This window comes from Oculina patagonica, chromosome 8 (genome assembly GCF_052425735.1).
Source record: "Oculina patagonica isolate OP01 chromosome 8, crgOcupat, whole genome shotgun sequence".
In the NCBI taxonomy this organism is placed as follows: domain Eukaryota; kingdom Metazoa; phylum Cnidaria; class Anthozoa; order Scleractinia; family Oculinidae; genus Oculina; species Oculina patagonica.
In genome coordinates, this window is record NC_135765.1 from 20,253,183 (window position 1) to 20,275,410 (window position 22,228).

Sequence of the window (22,228 nt, forward strand, 5' to 3'; positions counted from 1 at the left end):
AAAAAACACACATCTTTGCCTCCATTTTTTTAAATGAAAAAATAATTCTGACTTCAAAAATATACATTTGCAGCAAACTTCAACCCTATTCCCTTCCGTTCACCAAGGAAATTTTCCATCAATCATTCAGCAGACTCAGCAATTACTATTCGATTAGAGCTATGCTTGCAAACCTGAAATTTCCTTGTTGCTGACCGAAAGGGATGCTTGGGAAAAACAGTCATGGCGACGGCATGAAAGGCTTCCTACCTTTATTCCATATATTTTTTATAAGTGTCGAGCCACCCAATCCTGCCGGCAAAATGTTGCACCGATTGCATTCTTTGGAAGTCAGAACTCGTCCAAAATGCCTTGGCAGGTCTTGGAATCCACCCACAGAACGGCCAGAGAGACAACTTTACCCATGAACCGCCATCTTTCGATTCGAATATTTCTGGCGTTCCAATCAAGACAAAATCATCTCTCACCTCTGGTTTCTTTCAGATGCTGGCCTCTACCCACCATTCTAGCTTAATGATGCCAGCCTGGGGGCTTCTGCAGTGAAAAATGACTCGAAAAATCACTTATAAACACAAAACGAGCCAAATCCAAGCCCAACAGCTCGCCTACGAAAGAAGCAACTGCCGACTACTAACGTCACAATAAAAAATTTGAGCCCTCGGTGTTTCGAAACAGCACACATTTTTACTTGAACTTCTTATATGCAATCACGAAGTTCTACAGAATGTCTAAGCCCAGAAAAAACCTTTAGAAAGTCACAGAAATCTGCCGGTTAAAGGGTTAATTTAGGGCCTGTTTACATGGAAGGCGGGTGCCCCGGCTAACCGAGCTACCCTGGGCGAGCCAACTTTTCATACGTTTCTTAAGAAAACGCATTGAAACCTTTACATGCTAGAAGGGTAACCCGCCTTGCCGGGGCACTCGGTCTACTTGCCCGGGGCACCCTTCTAGGCGGGATAGCTTTTTGCCATGTAAATGGTTATGGCCGAGCTATCCCGGCTTGCTGGGATAAGTTTTCGCGCGTGTTTTAAACTAAATTTGAAGTTAATGGCATAAAATGTATAAATTCTGGACCCAAACAGTGCTATTTTACCAAAATTAGTTTTATTGGTCGGCTGGAAACATTTCTTTGAGCAAATTCGAAATTTTCTTGGGAATGATTATCCTAATTCACGACACAACAAATTTAATTTCAATTTGGCGGCCAAATACTGTTGAATTTCGATTGAATTTCGCCAAAAATGAACGCAGTAAATTTCTGAGAACTTGCACATCAAATTAAAATAGGTTTGAAGACGAAAAGCCTTGATTATTTAGTAAAAAGTCATATTTTTCTTCAATCATTTGGAGCTACATTGTTTTCCCACGCCGTGACACGCTTCAATGACGCTGTCTCATCTCGGGTAGAAGGGCTGTGAATTCTGCTTGTAAAGGTGGGCTAGGTTTTATCCCTTCTAGCTGGGTAACTCGGTTAGCCGGGGCACCCTCCCTCCATGTAAACAGGCCCTAAATTAAGTTACGGTTTAGACTGCATGAAAGATGATTCTCAAAAACTAAAGAAACAAATCTAATCAAAAAACATATTATTTTTTCAACAGGTTTTTTAAAACTCAGTACAGCTAGGATATTTGTTTCCTGGTTATCAGGTGTTCACGCCGAAAATCCCGGTGCAAGTTTTTGCATACCTAATTACGAAAGCGCTGTGAAAGGCTCAAAATCTAATTTAATTAATTTGCGGTTTTTACTTGGCGCCAAGAAGTCTGCAGGAAGCCTACCGCAAACACGCAATACAAGCGATGTTCACGATAGTTCCAGAAAACAACGTAGACTAATCTGCGCATGCGTTTGGTGTAAGTTATGTTGAGTAGTACCACAAGGAGAGCAAAGGGTTTTCTGAAACAAATATATACGTTTGAGATCTTCATATGAAAGTAACGTAGATGTGCTCCAGGTTTTACCTAGGGGTATGGTCAGGTGCTCCCCACCCCCATCCCCTCCACAAGGAATAATAAATTAATTGATATTAATTAATTAATTGGTGATTAAAAGTTTACACCGCGTTAGGGGCTTAGTGGTTTAGTGGTTTAGGGGTTTAGCAGACGCCAACCCACCAAACCATCACAATAGTGCATTCTGCACTAAAAAATGACGAATGTTTGTGTGAGTGTGGGGCTACCTTGATGTGAAATTAACATCACAGTAGCATGTTGAACCTGCATTAAGTGGTCAGCTAGCCACCCTCCAAGGCTCATGACCATTTAATACAAGAGGTTTGCTTGTAATATTACAATGTAAAACAAGTTTGTTGTAATTCCAGATGATGAAGATGATGATCTTGAAGAACCTGACGGCAAACAGATTGAAAATGAATATGAATTTCCTCCTCAGTTCATGACTAATGTTGAGAAGACATTGGAGTCTGAGAGGTATTCTACATCAACACAATTTTAGTATAATTGAAGGGGCAAGGGCAAGAAACAATCATCGAGTTTTGGCCAAATTGAAAATTGGCACAAACAACTCCAAATTTCCCACGCAAGTTTGTTTACGTGTGCTAAACATTGATCTGTATTCAAATTCGCTGCATCTAGCTTCGTTGTTTAGAAATTACGTAAGCAAAGAACAGAGGCGTTTTGCAAAGCTTATGTTCTCCACAGTCAGCCAGCAGTATGAGTTTTTTGACACATCGCGTGTAAATCTTTCCTTCTAGCGTTATTTAACTGTCCGAGGAGGTTGAAAAACGCGTCTGAGCCATGCTTTTAGTTTCTAGCCGCCATGTTGAGGATTCGCTTTAAGAAAAGGACTGGATAACACATTGTGACGTGATGTCACCTGATAGGTGTCACGTGAGAGTTCTTGAAAATCAAAGCCTTTGGTTAGTTTTAGCGTAAGTGCGGCTGCCAGGTGGTTGAAGGACATCATTAAGTCTGAATACCCGTAAGTTAAAAGCATCGCTCAAAGAACTGAGGGATGTTCCTGCCTTGTTGTGAAGAACAGCGCTGTTTAGCGCTCCAGAACAACGTTGAGAGAGCCTAAAATGAGAGCCTAAAACAAGAGTTTCTTGCTGGGAATTTTGTCAAGGCGAGTTTTGCAGTGTCCGCTTGGATGCTGCTGCTACAAAGTTGCCGAGTAGTGACCTGGTTTTAGACTTATAAGATATTTGTGAGTGCCCCGAGCGCTACCTCCCATCGCAAATTTGTTTTCGCTACCTGATTAAATATGCACGTATGGATCGGTCAAAAAGTGTGTGCAATCTTGTCTTGATTACGTGCACAGGGTCTTGTAGATCTAGATTGTGTGATGTAATAATGTAAGGATAGGAGATGGGAGAGCAAACAGTGCTTTACTGAAAGCAAAAGCAAACCCTAACCTTAAGTAGGGTTAGAGTTGTTTGATTCTTAAAACGTTTGCTGGTTTTATTGTTTTAAGGAACAAAAGGGTTCCTTTGTTTATCGTTCCTTAAAAAAAATTCTAAAAAAAAAATCCTAAAATTCCTTAATATGCAAAAAACCTTGTCTTTTTGAATGTGTTATTTTTCGAAAACGAAGGAAAGACCAGCAAAATTAAATACAGGGCAGTGTTGAGCACATGAAGACGAACTTGCCTGCGAAATTTTGAGTTGTTTGTGACAATTTTTAATTTGGCCAAAACTCTATGTGCATTTCTTGCCCTTGCCCGTTCAATTATGTTAATTTTTTTGTTATACCGTAGAATTCCGGTTATAAGCCCTGGGCTTATACACCTTCGTAAGGGGTTTTGGGTGGGCTTATAAGCGGAATGAAAAAAACGTTTCGAAACGAACCACGTAAGTGTTGTTGAAAAAACGTTTTTGAGTTAAAAACGCATAATAAAGCAACATTTAGCCCTATTCAGTACTGTCATCCGGTAGAGGGGGGGTTATATCCGGGGGGCTTATAATCGGATGTATTTTTTTGTTTCCAGGATGATGGGCCTATAACCGGGGGGGGAGCTTATAAGCGGGAGGGCTTATAACCAGAATTTTACGGTATACTAAGTAGACTACATGTATGAAACAGTATATAAATGGAAATTTTAGCAGTGGCATATCCACAAAGTGATCTGTCATTTGGAATTTTGAAGTGTTGGAATTGTGGTGGAAGAAAACTGTAGTTCTAACCTGTACGAATTCAACAACAAACTCAACCAAATGATGCCCAATGCTTTCACTGCTCACAGTGCCAAAATAATGATTGAATCCCAGTAAACATAACCGCATTATTCACACCTACTCACTATTCTATATTGCATGTGCATAACATGTAGGGTAGGGTAGGGTAGGAAATCAAAAGGTCATAATCTTTTATACTTTGTTTTGCAAAAATAATCAGATTGGATAAAGGATTTCATTCAGCTTTTGGTTTGTATCTTGGAGATGGAATAAAGAAGGACATGGACAAGGCTGTTAAAGGAGAAACAGTTTTGGAAGAAATGCAAACGCTGTTAGCTACAACATCAACCAATCTCATTGCGTAAGTTATATGTACATGTACATTTACATATATTTTATTTATATGTACATGTACATTTCGTGGGAATTCGGCCAGAATTTGTATATTAGAGAATTAATTAATCGTGGCTGGAACAAGTCAATTATGAAATGTCACACAAAGTTTGTCAGTCGCTGCATTTTTACAACCGCCTATTGAAATATGAAAACCGAAAGAGGGGCAAAATTTTGAACTGTTAAAGATGTTCAAAAATAATACGAAGAGTATAGAAAATGCGAAACATTGTCATTGGGCCAGTTTTCAGTTTAATGCAAATGGGGAATACTGTCGAAATTCGCATGGATACTTACATTCCTGGTGTGAAGCCAGATCTATATACTTATCAATTGTAAAGTTCATCTTCGGAGACCCAGGGGCAGCTTTCGCCCGAAAAATCCCGTCGTCCCGATAAGCGATTTTTTGGTTTCACAGATCCGGATCGTGGGAATTAAATTTGGCCAGCATTAGCATATAAGAAAACTTTTTACTTGCGGATGGAACTAGTCAACCATGAAATGTTACACAAGGTGTTTTTTTACCATTTTGCTTGTCAGTTGCAGATAAAGGGGATATAAGGGGGTGGGGGTGCATTTTTTATTCTCCCCGCATGGCTACCCCTAGGGTGGTCACGTGACCAGCGCAGTTTCAAGCTCTAAGAGCTTCTTGTCTGCAGGTGTTTTGGTTATCTGCAACTTTACATACACTGTAAGTATAAATACCCGTAACTACAGATCTAGTGTAAATGTATTTACTGTTCTAATTTCTTTCAAAATCATGCTGAATTGTTGTTATTTGTTTTATTCACAGAGAACTGCAGTTGTTTCTCTCAAGAGTAAACATGCTTCAGAATGTGTTTAGTCTTGGCGATCAACACAAGCTGGTATGAGCTTTTTTGTTGCCCATGAATAATTATGAATATAGTGGCATTGATAGCATTAATTAAATTATCTTTATTTATAATTTAATATTATTTTGCTTCACAATGTAATAACCTTATCTTAATTCTCCCAGTGCTAGAAGGTGCTTAAGGAAATCAGGTCTTGACAAAGTGTGAATAGCAATCTTGTTAGCCTACAGTTAGTTTAGGTACATGTAGCTCATGTTTAGCCTTTCATTGGGATTTCAGGGATCCATATTCGTTTTTTCTCCAAGTCGTCAGCCGGGCAAGTATGCAAGATGACATACTTGCCCTGGCAAAATTTTACTTGCCCGTTCAAAAGTGAAGAATGGCGACCGTACAACAAGTAAATGAAAAGCTGACTTTTTTGTTATTATCACATGTATGTAACACTGTGTATACATGAAATCTACAAGACAACGAATCTGTTATAATAAAGTTTGATTCACAAGTATTTGTTAATGAGACTCTTTACTTGTCTACCTTGGCTGCCGGCTTACAAATTTCACAAAACATCACGCCCCCAAGCGGCTTGTGATGTTGACGGAAGCGTATGATGGGGGCACAAATGAAAGCCAGGGCCTCTTCGACTGCCACAACGGAAGAAAATAACGCTTTTGCTCTTCTTATTCATATTTGGTTTGTTTTTCTGAAGTGTTAACATTGCTTTTTCTTCTTTGCTGGCGGTGCCACACCAAGATATCGGCAAATTTTGATCACAACATCAGCTGATGTGATCGCCTCGTGTTTTCGCGGATGCAGCTGCAGTACAAAATATCAGCGGTTGACAGCTTGAAAATTGAGCCTGCAATGATTTCATTGATGGAAAATACCGCATCAGCCAAGATGGCAATCTCGAGCCCAGAGTGTCTCCCGGCTCCGCGGTCCGTCAGCGGTTGGTCAGCAGTAGGGTCGCCGGTAGACACTCTGGGAAACTGAAATGTATTTCTCTTTCTCTATTGGCCCTCACAGAACAATAGAAATCAACACGGAAGTCTGAAAATCTTCCCGGAAGTAAACCAAACCGGAAACCCTGGAAAAACATTTTTTTGTTTTCAATGGTCAAATGTTCAGAAGTATCAGCTTAATTTTGTAAAAACACCTAAGAAATCGTGATATGGCTCTAAATAAATGAAATATTTCCTAATTCTTCCCTTCTCTTTGAACGTTAAAGATACCATCAATAAAAAAGGACTTTCTTTAAACATCGATTCTGAACGGAGTTTTTAAACAACAAACGACGGCGTCACCAAGGACAAGGTCGAATGAAAACTCAATTTATAGTTGACCTACAAATCTCGCTAGAACTACTTGTTTTCATTCAAATCTCTGTTCCGGTTGAAAAACTGAATATGGCAGACAGTGCACGATTCAAAATAATTACTAATGACGCAGAATTTGAACAAAACACGTTGTTGTTTTGCTGAAGAAAATGAATTGTACAAAAATTATAACACACGTGTGCACGTGCTAAGTCGCCAAAATGCTAATTACGCCTTTTAAATAGCGTAGACCTGTGTGCGTGTGGCCTTCAACGTCTTTATTAATATCACCGCCATTCAACGAGGAAAAAATTATTTGCTTGAAAACATGCAACCTATCCTGAAAAGATGCGCTGTTAGCGAGAAGCCTTTCCAATATACAAAAGTCGCCAAACAAAAGTATGCGAAAGTTGCCAAACAAATTTTTTTTATGAACAGAACAATAGCTTGTTTGTGCGCTGTGTATTATGTAAATTTCTTAGCTGTCCTCGGCAAAACAACAACGGACACACGCACGCAGTCTTCACGGACGGAATCCTGGAAGGCTAACAACACTATTGATTTTAAAACAAACATAGCAGAATGCTCAAGAAAGAGACTAAAGGAAATCAAAACACCAGACGCAATTTTGTTAACTCTCTCTTTTGTTAACTGCAGGACGTTATTGTTACTTTTGTTGAATCAATAAACACCAGTAATACTGTAGTTCAACTTTTTCGATTTACTTCCGTTCTGGGAAATTTACTTCCGCTTGGAACTACGAGCATGCGCAATAAAAAACGGAAGACCAAGGTTCTTCCTGAAATCGACCTGAAATTGATCTGATCGATTCCAGTTTCCCAGAGTTCATCCCATACCGCTGACCGACTGGATGGACTCTGGGCTCGAGATTGCCAAGATGGCGGCCAAAATTATGATTTTATCGCAACAGAAAGTTGCAAATTATTTTCTGTTTTTGAAATGTTATGAATGGATGACAAGTGGTCAGAACTCAAGTAACTCATAAGAAAACTTAATATATTTTTTTTTTCATTAAGTCAAACTTAAGTCGTCCAGCGGACGAGTCTATGTAATCTTTTGGTCGTCCATACGATTTTTTAGTCGTCTCGGACGACCGAACGACTGTGAATATGGATCCCTGGGATTTCTGGCTCACATGGTTTGCATAACCTCGCTGCCTACAAACACTACTGTCTCATTACTAATGCTGCATTATAATCCCAACCCATTCCACCTACTCAGCTCCATACTCTCCCATCTCTTTACCCACTTCTGCTGCCTAACTGTCTCCTCCATGGTCCTTATAAGACCTTATAATTCTTTTCAATGCTTACAGTTTGTGTCTTCAGTGTGTTTTTTTATGTAAATGTCCAACTACTAATTTAAATTTATTTTGATTTTAAATTTATTTTTTAAACTTTTTTGCTGCCCTGGTCATGTCCAGAACTTTGATAACTGGGTAGACCTTCTCCTTCTCCCTATTTTAATAAGGTAATTAATAATTAAAATTTACTGTCTTTGTTATCATTACAGAAATGCTCATTGCCACAACATTCAACAGATGTAAGTTTTTACATGTATCTGATGTTATTTTTTATTGATGACAGCAATAACAAAATTCTTGTTTTTGATTGGTTTCCCACACACACCTATTTATTACATAATTTTAGCTTGATCACACACATGTAGGTGTCCTGTTAGTAATTAGACATTGTGTTGTACAATTCAGGGATTGGTCTTTCTTATAATTTCAAATTTCATTCCAGCTCATTCCAATCGATGAAGGGGTTTGTTCAAACCCAAAAAACATCACGTTGGGGGTTTGGATAAACAACACAATTTGTATTTCATTTGTATTCATGTGTATTTACAGGAGCAGCCAAGCTTCAAACTGTTAATGGATCTCTTAGCAGAAAGCATTGCTGGAGCAAAGTCGCTACAAACACAGGTTAGCCGGAGTATAGTAAGGCTGCTCTGCTTCAAATTGCAAAGCAGCTGCTGTGTTTAATCCTTTCTTTAGCAAAAAGTCACAGCAAGAAGATATATAAAAAAACTATGGATAACATTTTATTAATAAAACATGAATTCAAAGCGTACTATAAAAGGTGGCTTCTTAAGGAACCAAAGACCAGGCCTCATCTGTCAATTAACAAGATGTTATCTCATTGTTTGGTCAACCAAAAGCATAGTTAAACTCATTGCCAATAGATGGGCTTGGTGGAGCCTGGCAACAACTAGCACAGAATAGGGGTAACCATAGTAACCCTGTGAGCGGTCGCCACTAGGCACCATCACACTGAATGACTCATTGGGATACTTACCTAACCCATCCACAGTCTGAAGGGAGAGTGGAGTGTGCAAAAAAGCTTCAGAGTGCACTGCAAGCAGGCTAAGTGCAGTGAAAATCGTTGCAAATTGTGTGAGCATCCAAAAGCACTGAAGCCGCAAAGGTGCCTAAGCTTAAAAGTAGCCATTCAAGGCCACTTGAATGTGATGAATGTCCGCTGACCTGCATTGTCACGCGGTTAACTTTGTCTAAATGTTATTTAGCCACATTTATTCCGGAAGACAGTTATGGTAAGTCAAAATTACGTGAAATTTTGTTGTTTTCATTAACAGGCTTACAATGCTTTAAAAGAAGTGGCAAGCATCAACCAGGAAGAAGACAAACTGGAGCCTGAACGCAAAACTCGTATTTTTGAGGTTAGTGCCTTTGGACTTTGTGTGACATGTTTGTGTCCAATCATCCATGTAGGTGAACAGATTACAAAATACACAGTACCAACAAAGGGCTTTTAAACAAGAATCCAGTCCATTAATCCTGGACAAGTAGGTTTTTATGTAACTTTCTGTGCATTGTACTTGATTAGCAGGCCATTTCAAGCCCTATCTAATCATTTCATACAATACTGTCAGATTTGTAAATTCAGTTTCAGATTAAATGTTTTGACTTACATCTACCTTACTTGGGTAGCTAAGCAGTTCAACATAACTCGCATATATGGTTGTGTACTGTAGTGAAAGTTGTGTGGATAATATTACAACAGGAAGATCGGGAGTAGAGCTTTATGAAAGAGATCTTATTAGTTAAAATCAAATGTGAATGCTTTAGAATTTACGTGAGACCAGATATAAGATGCCTCTCCTATTGGTTATTTAACTGTTAACAGCTTTTTATTATTAAAATCAATAGGTGTTGGTTCAAGGAATGGCAACTTCCAGCTTTAAAAACAAATTGTATATTTCAGTTAATTACATAGAAGGTAAAAGAGAACTACAGTAAATAAAACTGCTGGAGCGATCTGTGGTCATAGCTTAAAATATAAATTAAAATGGTTTAAACAGATCTAAAAATATAAAAAGGATACTCTAAATTTTTGATCGCCTTCTGCGGTCTTCTTCAGAGAATGATGGAGTTTGCAAGGTTCGCAGAATTCTAATAGGTTGCATTGACGTTATTGTTCATTGCCCCCTTGGGGAGCAACTAGCGATGCCTAAACCCTTGGGAAGGGCGCTCTTTTGTTTATAGGAAAGAATGTAAAGACTGTACTCCAGAAACAGTCTTTTGTTCTTGCTGCTTACACCTGTTTCAAGAATTTCGCCGTAACTTGGATGTATGTCGTGGCCGATTTCTGCATGATGTTTAATCGCGGAGTTGATATTTTCGTTTGTGCCGGCTTGTGTTCGGCTCCTCGCGATTTCCAGCTTCTTTTGCTTTCCCCAACGTATGCAAATGAGCATGTCCTGCAAGTCACTTTGTATACAATTCCTTTCAACTGCTCTTTATTCGGTCGGTCCTTGGGCTTTTTGAAGATATTTCCTAAAGTTCGTACTGGTTTAAATGCTGTCTTGATGTTTTCGTGGCTCAAAGCCCGTCGAACATGCTCCGACACTCCTTTCACATAATTTATGGGATGGACGTGTATGCCTTCGGATTCTCCTGGGTTCTTGGTTGCATGTTTGTTTTGTTTGATTAGCCAGCTGACTTGATGAAGCTGTCGGGATAACCGTTAGCTTTTAAGTCATTAATAACGCGTTGTTTCTCGTCTTGTCTTTACATTCTTTCCTCAACAAAAACACTATAAACGAAAGAGCGCCCTTCCCAAGGGTTTACACATTGCTAGTTGCTCACCAGGGGGGCAACGAACAATAGCGTCAATGCAACCTATTAGAATTCTGCGAACCTTGCAAAATCCATCGTTCTCTGAAGAAGACCACATACTAGTATCCTTTTAATTTTTTTTTGATCTGTTTAAACCATTTTTATATTTTAAGAGAACTACAGCTTTAACTGAATGTGTACCTTCAAAGGCTATTTTTTCGTTAAATAAGAGGTTTACATTTTGCTCTTTTGAATAAGAATACTATATGGAAATTGAGTGACAGGAAAATGGCATGCAACAGATGTTACCAGAAGTGAGGTCTGAATGAGATGTCAAGACTTATCAATGACACTATATTCTCAAGATATAATTTTGAGCCAATGAAGCTAAGGCCTCTAGAGTTAAAACTCAAGGGGAATTTGTCCGATCATTGTCAAATTTGAGTAAATAAAGACACCACCAAATAACTATGTTTGGGAATTCCAAAATTTTCAAAGCTATCACAGTTATGATACAAATTGTATACACGGGGAAAAAACATCGGGCCAATACAAATTATTGTAAACAACATACATGGAAGTAAATTAAAATGAAACAAAGTATGCCTGCTTTCCATGAATGCAAAAAAGTCACCAGGATTGGGTAAACTCCCTCCCAGGCACAGAGAACATTTTTAAACCTTTTGACCAAACTTTCTCTAGAAATTTTATTTACTAAAATGTATAGTGTTTACAAATGACATTTGCCTGGGTAATCAGTTGATCTCTATCACTCTTGTTGTCTACTCAATAAAATTTCTTTTAGGCAAGATCTCATTTCTAAAGAATCAAATTGAAGCTGTGGATGCAAACAATACTTCTGATCAGAGCAAAGGTACACAGATAAGAACCCCAGGGTTGGAAATAACCAGGCATAACTAATCGATGATCAATGACATCAATTGGTAATCAATGAGTAATCGATTGGTAATCAGTTGATTAGTCATTGATTATTGGCGATGATCAATGAGTATAAACAATGACTAATCGAAGCCCAAAAATTTTGTGGCCTATCGATTATTGATTACTCATTGATGTGATTGATTACCTATTGATGTTATTGATAACTCATCGATGATCCATCGATTACTCATCGACTAAATATTATACTGCGCACAAAAAACACATTTTTTGCTTTCTTGTACCCTTTTTTCGTTTGTAATTTTTTTTTAAATCTGTGTTAGACGTACTTTTCTTTATAACTGGCGTTTCTGTTGACGAAAATTACCCTTTTATAAAAAGTGCAATTATCTCCCGGCATGTCGAGACATGAAGTGCTAATCACAAAAACAGACGGTTTGTGCAAAATATAACCTTACCCAACTCTTTATTCAATAACAAAACAACTGAACAGGAACCAACCAGTCTGAAAGTAAAACTGACAAGTACCATACGAATCGACTACGTGGTTTTAAGATTTCTTTCGGTTGATGTTTTCAGCAAAGTAAAACTGCTTAATTGGCTTAGGGAAACAGCCGGCGTAAACAGTTACATTACGCACCTGAAGGAGATGATCTTGATGAGTAATGAATGAAAGGAATGACTAATCAATGCAATCAATGACTAATCGATGCAATCGATAACTAATTAATAACCAAAAATTTTGTGGCCTATCGATTAGCCATTGATTATTCATTGATCATTGGCAATAATCAATGACTTATCAACTGATTACCAATCGATTACCCATTGATTACTCATTGATTTCATTGATGTCATTGATGTCATTGATGTCATCGATTAGTTATGCCTGGAAATAAAAAAAAACAAATTCATTTGATACATTACTTAGTGCCCTCCTTCGGAATAAGTACCCCCTTCCAAATAAGTGCCCCTCTTGGAATGTGTTATTGTTAATAAGCGCCCCTATTCCAATAAGCGCCCCCATTCTAATAAGCACCCCATTCTTATACCCGCCCCTATTCTAAAAAGCACCCCTATTGTGGATAACTGCCTCTAGATCTACTGAAGTCATTGACGTCAAAAAGATCAACTCATGAACATTCATCGTACCGTACATGTATATATTTACTGCTAAAATGAACAATTCTTGTAAAAGTAACTGAACTTTCGACAATTTGTTACTGTTACAGTTTATGTTATTGTTAGTTATTTAAATATTTATTAAAATATTTGGTTGGTTGTTTCGCAAGAAATCAAATAAGCACCCTTGCTCGAATAAGCGCCCTCCCTTAAGGTGCCAAAAGTAAATAAGCGCCCCAGGCACTAAATCAAATTGTTACGGTAGGTGATTTTTTGTGAAGGTGCAAATGATAAAGATTTGACCACTTAAATATATATATTGTAGCATATCATCTACTTACAGTGATACAAAAAAAATTGACTGCTCACTTTTTATACAAAGTACACAAAGTATTATATACAATAAATGCAATACATGTATATGGGAGGCATGGTCGCCAGGGTCATTATGTTGTGTTCTTGGGCAAGACACTTTAGGCCCGGTTCAAACGTCGAACTTTTCATGACCCGAATATAATACCTATTTGGGTGGAGTGGACCCAAATAATTAAGTTCGGCCGGTTGATTCAAACGTCTAACTGTTTATGTCTCGAACTCATTTTGCGAACAGAGGTAAACAATGACTTCTCCAGTTGCACACTTAATGCAACGAATAAAAACACTGTTTAATGGAGGAGCATAGCGCAGTTTTTGAAGTACAGTCGCCAGGTTTCAGTTAAATTTCTTCAGTATCAATCAATTCGTTAAATTTAACTTCTACCTTTAGCTTCTAGTCTTGTTTTTGTTTCTTTTCATTAAGGTTACACAATACCTTCGCGGGTGTCCTTCGGAAAAAAATTCGTACGCGGGTTGTTTTTAAGTAAACTGACACAATCTACATGTATATATCAATAGAAAGGTAAAGAACTGTGGAATTCGAAAAAAATATCCGTTGTTTGTCAGAGCCATTCTTGAGAAGTAAGAAGCCGGTAAAGAGAAAAAGACCAAGTGTCATTCCTCCGAATTAATCGGGTATCAAACATAACCACTACTGCAAAAGAACTGCACAATGTTAATCAGCAAGGATCAATCTCTCAAAGTGTGTCAGGCTTTTTCTTGATTCTTATTGGTTATCTTTTTATAGACCCGTAAAGTTTAAGTATCGAATAATTTGCCGACCCTGTTGCGTCCGCGGCTGTCACAAGAAAAATATCCAAAATAAAGGAAATCCCGACACACTTTTGTTCTTCGATGCTTTGCGAATGTTCTGGCCAAATTTCGTTGGAATCCGCCAACTCTACATACCCTATTAATTCATTCAAAGAGACAGTATCTTCGCAAAAAACGATTGCGAGTTTTCGCCATTCGAAGATTTGTAAACATGTTACGCTCTTATGTCAACAAGATATGCCGCCGACCAATAAAATGATGGAACCCCTTCTGTTCACAGCGAGCGAAACGATCTTCGCGGGAATTCAAAGAGAATAATAGTGTGACAGTCACATTTATTCTCCTTGTTGAACTTCAGCGTGCGAGAGAAATGGAAAAACCAAGAAAAATATGCGGAGGAAGAGTACAGAAAATGAAGTAGCAACGGGCAGTTTGATTTGTCCGCAGGATTTGCCGCACGTACATCGACCAACATTCCGCGTTTGTCTTCTTCTTAGGTCTCAGCTTCGATATTTTCGCTATCCAAGGAGTTTTCTCTATTATTGTTAACTTTTTTCAAGACCTCTATTAAGTCAATAACGAGAAACGAAGAGCGATGAACCGAATAACGATATCTAGAATGTGAGAGAAGGAAAATCACATGTCAACAAAAAATGCTAATGAGGTTCTCGTAATAAGAGCTCCGGGATGATGCTCTTTCGCGCAAAAACGTCCCCGGGAAGTCAACGTGCTGAGGATTATGACACCTAACTGTGTTATTAACTTTTATTTTAAAAACCTTTTTTTCGAAATAACTCGCGTGCGTTTTAAGATTTTACTTTCATTTTTGGGGAAATGTTAGATTTATGAAAAATCTTGAGTTTAGTCCCAAAAAAAATTTTTAAGAAGATATATTTAAAAGCAAAAGTCGAAACAGGATGCAAATAAAATCCAATAATACTGAAATTGGACGTTGGAAAGCACGCAATCTTGATTATTTAGCGATCGAGAGCGTTTCGTCACGCCAAATGTTATGCATGACCGCTTTCATGACAGCTCACTTGCCAATCACAAACCTTCTTATATTGTATTAGCGTAATTTATGCATTAGGTTCAGTACATGAAAAGTTGGAGGTTTAAATCGGAGTTGCTCCGTAGTCTCCCCACAGTTAATCTGACTGACTGCGGCCATGTCGAACTTAATTCTTGGGTCGACCCAAATTACATCTGTCGAACTTAATTGATTCAAACGTCGATCTCTTCATGTACTTAATTGTGGCTATTTGGTTTGGTACATGAGAAGTTCAACGTTTGAACAGGGCCTTACTCTCATAGTGCCTGTCTACACCCAGGTGTATAAATGGGTACCGGCGACCTGTTTGTATGGATTTTATTCACTAAGAGCCAATAAAAATCTTTGGCTTTGGCTTTCGTCACGTTTAAGAAAGATTGGCCAAATTTGAATGTTGGAAGTATGTTATTTTTTTGTTTTCTCTTCTCCACACAGTCAAATCAGTCACATTTTGCAGTCTTGAATGTTTGCAAATACAGTTCTTAAAGACAAGATTTACCTTAAGGGACCCCAAAAGCGAAATATTTTTGTTCAAAAGACCAACTTGATAAAGCTCAGATAAAGAAAGCTGGCCTGCGTCGATTCTTTTAAAATATTTTGTCGCCAGAAGTCACTGAAGTCATATCCAGTGACAAAGTCAAATTTATCCAAATAAGTGCCTTCTTTCAGATATCATATCGCGAAAACGAATTTGGTGACCCCCAATTTTCTGACATGAGTTTCTCGTAAACTAGCAGTGGTGAAAGTTCGACAAAAATTGCAATGTTAGAAGATTTTCGTGCAGACGTCCTTAAATGTTAATTCACCATTGCTCACTCACAGTGTTCATCTCAATGTAAATGACTGGTGACATAAGATCCCTTTGAATGTAAAACAATGTGAGTGCTCACATACTTTGTCCCCATTTCTAGTTGTTCAATTAGTTAAATCAAAGGGTAACATCAAGAGATTACGACTGAAGTTGGAGTCAAAACCGGCAAAGGACTTTGAGTTTGATGATGGCAAGGTAAAAGAGATCACTTAATTTATTATTGCATGGTAATTTATTAAATCATTAAATCAAGGTGAACTGACTGTTACTAATCCAAAAAGAAAGGCCCAGAAGCTCTGGAAATGTTACTAATAATAATCAATTGTGTAGCTTGGGAAATCATGTTTAAAATTACTAATCATTTAGTCAATTTATTTCAGACCAAATCAGAAGATTTCCTTTGGCAATATTGACACCATGATTCAACATTCAGAAACCAGGAACATGTTCCTTTTTTCATGTACTGTAAACACAATTTAAATATTGGTTACCGATTTTACAGTTCGATCTCAGTATATCAGGATACCACAGCAGCCTCTTTGTAAAACTGTGAAATAATTTTTAGTTGTTTTAATTTGTTTTAGTCACGAGAGCTGTTCTGTCAACTTGTTCAACAAATGAAGAATCAACATTCTAAAAACTTGATGAAGAATCAAGTTTCCATTTTCATTGGGACATGGAACATGGGTAGGGTAAATAGAAACATATTTACTACTTTACACAGTCACCCCAGTGTCTGACATGACAGGTAGAGACTACAGAGGAAAACAAAGGGACCATTAATGACCCTTTCTATGTTTGTAGAACTATAAAAAACACACCCGCACACTGAGTACCCTTGTTGCTATTCATGTAAAATGCTGTTTACTTTCACTAAATAATCTGACTTTAAAACTTTCACAGTATTGAATTAAAAATGTAAACCTCACTCACTGAATGTAACAAATTCACAGTGTGATTCTGCAGCCAATGCTTGAAATAATTTTGACAGCATGACCAATAAAACACAAGGCAGCTTGTTCATTAGTTTGCAAATGTTACACTACTTAAGGTCATTCCATCAAAATAGAACTGACAATAGATTTTCGCTCAAACTTTGCCTACTTGTTGTTTATCCTAAGGGAGCTTTATTTTTGAATAACAAAGAGGGGTCCCATTATTCATTTAGGAGCAGGAAGACCTTGAACATACACTATTATTCCTATATATATATATACACTATAACAAGCATTAATTTACAGGGGCATGTACCCACCTATAATGAAAAACTTACTTAAGCTTACTAGTGAGACTCATTCAGTCAGACTAGATATGCCAACTTTAATATTGTTTGCCCAGTTGTCAAACACAAACTGAAGAAGGAAGAACATTTACCATGACTGCCTGTGAAGCCTGGAACAGCTAACCGCTATCTAGGCGAAAATTACCCACGATTAAATATTTTAGGAACTCTCTTTGGAAGAGAATTTTTAAAGAACAGCAGCTTTTAAATCATTTTATTCTGTAATTTAGTTACCCCTTTTACCTTTTTGATATTTTATATCTTATATTTCAGGTAATGCTAATCCTCCTGCTGACATGAAATCATGGTTCAGATGCCAAGGGAGTGGTAAAACAGTGGAAACCACATTGGCTGATTTTGTTTCTTATGATATCTATGCAATTGGCACACAGGTGGATATTATTTTAACTAGGGGGATATTGATTATGTTTAACAATGTATAACAAACAATCTCATTGTCCCAGTATTGTCTAGTAGACTGCTCACAGTCCTTTTAGTTTCCTTTTATTCTCGAAACAAAACTACATTTGCAAAGAAAGGTGAGTGCATTTTGTATACGTAATTGGACTACATGCTGTCCAATTTGGAAATAATTTGATGAAAAAAATTCCGAGGGCAGCCAAAATTGGACGAGGCCGTAGGCCGAGTCCAATTTGGCTGTCAGAGGAATTTTTTGAATCTAATTTTTTCCAAAATTGGACAAGCATGTAGTCCGGTTACATATTAATTATATAGCTTGTAGTCAGTCGATCCAGCATAAACAATAAACTTATGTCCAGAACGGGAAAAACATTCAACAATAGTAGGCATAACACAGCACATGCAACTCACTCAGAGCATTGTCTTCACAAATAAAACTTAAACAAAACAGTGCAATTTTATTCACCTGAGTTTGCGAAGCTTGCTACAAAGTGAGTGAAAACACTGCATCAATCAATGAAAAGCGTAAACAAAGTGTCCGAAGAGCTTAACAACTTCTTGAATGTGACATACTCCTTTCCACTATATCGTTCGTACTTCATCGCCGTCTTTTCTTTTCGAATTTCAGCAAAAAACGACAAAGAATTGCATCTAGCTGATTTCTTGCTTCGCTTCGCTGCACCTGCGTTCACCCAAGTTTTGTACTATTGGAGGTGTTTTGCTCCTGGTTTTTGCTTCTTAGTGTAGCTAGCTCCTCTTCTGACAACGTAAAAAATTTCTCTTTGTTGTTTCTATTGCTGAAAAGCTCAAAAGGAATAGAAAAACGTAGCAAACTTGCTCTATAAAATTCCGCCATTGTCGACTAAAACAGGACAAGTTTACAGGGCTGACGCTATGCTTTGTGCTAATTGGCTAATATCCGTCACATGATGTTTTTTCTTCGATTTGATTGGCTGAGACGAAACTGTCCAATTTATCTTTAATTGGACAGATTGTGAATTTTACCTAAAAGTCCTAATTGAAACTATCCAAATTTAATCCCAAATTGGACAGTTCCCAGAAATTAAGGAAAAATAGCTGTGCTGACAATATAGGATTTACTGACGGCTATATAATTAGAGTTTCAATGCAACAACCCTTGAACCAATTTTACTGAAATCTTGGAAAACAATGCCCTCGGATCAACGATTTTTGAAATTTTGTTTCATGGAAAAGTTATTGCTGTTTTTGTTTTTTTTATCTGTAAACTTGGACTGCAGGTGCAAAGAAGCCATTGCAAGCATGGAACTTGATTTGTTAGAACATGTACTTTCAAGACAATTCTCTGTCTTACACCTGCATTACAATTTTACCACCATAAAAAAATGTCATAAACTACAACAGTAGTCTTACAAAAAATAATACACAGTTATAAGTGGGTTTTTTTATGGAAATAAATGAATGAGCATGCAGGCAGTGTGTGTGTGTGGGGTTGGGGGGTTGGAGGGCCCAGGGGGGTACTCCGGCTTGTAAATGACGGAGATGGTCGAAGGATTTTTTTGGGTTTGAAATTTTCGATTTCGGGATTTTTTTGGGTTGGAAAATTTGGGTGACTTGATTTAAATAGGGGATTTTTGGGGGTATTAAAAACGAACTAAAGTGCCTTGGCGCGGCCTTCGCGTATTTATGGTATGATGAATAAACAAACACGAGCATTCAATTTTTTATGGTTTTCTTTGTGTTATATAATTGCCCCCTGGCAATTTAGGGGTAATTTGACAAGGCATTTTTTGTGGGTTATTTTTGGTCCAGGGATTTTTTTGGGTAATGTCGGAAGACTTAGGGATTTTTTTGGGTCCTGAGTTTTGCCTCCATTCGATCATCCCCGTCATTTACAAGCCAGAGTACCCCCCTGGGTGGGGGGGGGGTTGGGGGGAGAGGTTGGCTATGCCTAATGAACCAGCATTATATCCAGTGGTTAGAACATAGCAAGTACTCCTACATGTAAAGTGTAGTTAATTGCTTGGTACTTCAAAAACCAGGATTATCACCAGGACAGATGAGCCACATGGCTTCTCTGTTCAAAACCTACCAAGGTAATCTTCACCTTTCAAGATTAAAATTAATTTGTTAACATAATTGTTTCAGGAATGCCCAGTTGGTGAAAAAGACTGGATTGTCAAGATTAAAGAACAGTTGAACAAGCTTTTTCCTAAAAAGGACTTTCACATGGTATGTCTGATGTTGACTGTCGTTGATTGGCTCTTTACATGTGTACTTGTAGGTCATTAATCTGCAGGCAATATTGCAGGATGTGCTAGACACAGCGGGTACATGATTAAGCAGGACTGTGGATTGAGAGATGTGGGGTTGAACCTGGCCAGAGCTATCTAGCTATGCTATATAGAAAGGGCAAATTGTTAAGGCAGTCTGACGGAGTGCCGAGGGGCAACTTGTGATGAATCTCATACACAAGGGATTAACCTCTATTTGCCAAAGAATAAATTTCTAGTGAAGATCTGAAAAGACTTATATTTACGTTTATGTTCACTGATCTGAAAGAAAAAGGCTGGATGAAAATTTGAAATGGTATGATGCTCGTTGTAAGATTACTCCTTGTATCTTGCAGGTTGGTGTGTGTACATTGTGGAGTATTCGACTGGTTGTGTTTGTTAATCAAGACCTAAAGCACATGATATCTCATGTTCAACAGTCAAGCGTTAAAACTGGCATAGCTAATGCTCTTGGTAAGACATTCTTTACCTCTGGAAATAAGTTTCTTTGAATTGATTAGTTCTGAGGTTAAGATAATTACAAGTAATTAATTTTGGTGTTGAACTGTAGACAATAAGAAAAGAATAAATGTTTTGTATTGGCATAAAAACTAGGTGTGCAGGGGCTTACTTTAAGTAGTTTAATAATGTTGTACAGGTGCAGTGGTTAAGTGTACATCAGTAAGGAATAATTAGATGTCGTAGATGTATTTGATAGCACTAAGCCGAGGCACAGGGAACAGTGTGTACAATTGACAAACATAGAGGCACACATGAATGTGGTTATTAAGAATAACTGCATATTACACTGGCTTATTTCACTGTACTCTGCTGGGAAAAGGGGGTAACAAAACAGTATTGAAGGAAATTGTTGCAGCAATGTGAATGTAATCGTTCTTTTTAACGTCAGGTAACAAAGGTGGGGTAGGCATTTCCTTCTCTCTGGGTCCAGTGTCCCTGTGCTTTGTTAACTGTCATCTAGCAGCAAGAGGTACTGCAGCACGGGTTTTAAGGTAAGACTGATTTAAGTTATACAGAGAAAAAGCACGTTAAGTTTGTTGCATTTGATTTAGGTCAAAATGGTTTTCAGGTTAAATTTGTTTCCAACCTACATGTCGGTTAATAATGTTTCGACCCGAAATCACTCTCACGTTGACATAAAACTATTTGAAATCATTAAAAAGAAATCTCATTATAAACTGAATTAAATAGAAATTGGTTTACGTGATCATTAAAGTGTGTTCTTCAGATAGAAACAGATTAACAAGTGGAAACAAAGGTTACCTGAAAACAAATTTGACCAATACAACATGCACTACAGCCAACTTGATGCTGGTAATATTGATTGACTAACATTTTGAACAGTCCCAACAAACTCAAAGTCCATTGTTACTTGAAGTTAATCTACAGTTCCAGTTGATTGAAAGCTAAAACCATTGTTATTTCATGGCTTAAGCATCTTGCAGTGAAAAGTGACATTGTAAACTAGAACAAAATACTGGAAAGTTGAAGGCGATGAACATTTCCTTTTGTTCTGTCAATTTCTTTCTCATACATTGTCTTGGCAGATGAGAATAATTATATCTCATTAAAGAAAGTCTTTTGCCAACTCTGACATCAAACGTCACAAATCACCTGATGTTTTTTATCACACTTATTTCCCCTTTTTTAATTATTAACTAGTAATCACATGTTTTCATGGAAAATTAAGGATTAAATCACCAGTGTTTTCAAAATTTGCAAATTGACATGATATTTAAGTTTAATTTTACTTGGTACCATGTGATTAGTGTCATGTTCGTTGCAGGCGGAATCAAAATTTCCTTGACATTCTAAATGGACTGAATCTTGGTCAGAAAGGTGTGTTTGGTATCACACATCAGTTTCATCATGTGTTTTGGTTTGGAGATCTGAATTACAGAGTAGATTTGGACGTTCAGGTGAGTTCTCATGAGGGCAAGTGTTGCCATATGGCTGTTTTGGATTATCCCATAATCACAAACATTTCTAAATGTTGAAACAAATCTGATTTTTCACTTTTATTAAAAAGTGCTTAAAAATGCTTGTACATACACAGCTCTTTACGTTATGTGTTTATGTTGTTATAGTAACAAATTGTAGATTGTGAAGTAATGGGATCATGTACCAAATCGAAGAACACTCGCAGTGTCCCCAATTAGTTTTTATGAGCTAAATCCTGATACTACTGACACTATAATAAAGTCATTCCTTCGTTCGTTCAGTTAAGTATATTTAAGTAAAACGAGAGGACTAAGTACTTACTTAGAGCTAACAACAGCAATACATCAAAAGTAGGCAGCTAAATAAATTATGTACATTTAATGTTTCAAAGAAGGAAAGAGCTTCTTAACTTACAAACACACAATTTCTTTTTAAATGAATTGTATCAAGATTCTAGTTTTTGTTATTTCTTAAATGTAGTAATAGTAATTGGACTGAGTGGAGTACAA

General features: G+C 37.5%; 1 protein-coding gene across 3 annotated transcripts in view; it reads left to right on the plus strand.

Annotated features, from left to right (window-relative positions):
* The window catches only part of LOC144662187 (phosphatidylinositol 3,4,5-trisphosphate 5-phosphatase 2-like), a 54,215-nt gene that overhangs the window by 13,369 nt on the left and 18,618 nt on the right, over positions 1 to 22,228 (plus strand). For all 3 annotated transcript variants that reach the window (XR_013572412.1, XM_078522945.1, XM_078522947.1), the window contains exons 4-18: positions 2,318 to 2,426; positions 4,350 to 4,490; positions 5,316 to 5,388; positions 8,202 to 8,231; positions 8,542 to 8,616; positions 9,288 to 9,371; positions 9,862 to 9,931; positions 11,576 to 11,644; positions 15,904 to 15,998; positions 16,388 to 16,490; positions 17,359 to 17,477; positions 19,633 to 19,716; positions 20,114 to 20,231; positions 20,668 to 20,770; positions 21,565 to 21,697. Coding sequence is in view for 2 of the 3 variants with exons in the window: in XM_078522945.1 (XP_078379071.1) it covers positions 2,318 to 2,426; positions 4,350 to 4,490; positions 5,316 to 5,388; positions 8,202 to 8,231; positions 8,542 to 8,616; positions 9,288 to 9,371; positions 9,862 to 9,931; positions 11,576 to 11,644; positions 15,904 to 15,998; positions 16,388 to 16,490; positions 17,359 to 17,477; positions 19,633 to 19,716; positions 20,114 to 20,231; positions 20,668 to 20,770; positions 21,565 to 21,697 (1,406 nt within the window). In the remaining variant the exon portion in view is untranslated. The remainder of the gene's footprint in view (positions 1 to 2,317; positions 2,427 to 4,349; positions 4,491 to 5,315; positions 5,389 to 8,201; positions 8,232 to 8,541; positions 8,617 to 9,287; positions 9,372 to 9,861; positions 9,932 to 11,575; positions 11,645 to 15,903; positions 15,999 to 16,387; positions 16,491 to 17,358; positions 17,478 to 19,632; positions 19,717 to 20,113; positions 20,232 to 20,667; positions 20,771 to 21,564; positions 21,698 to 22,228) is intronic.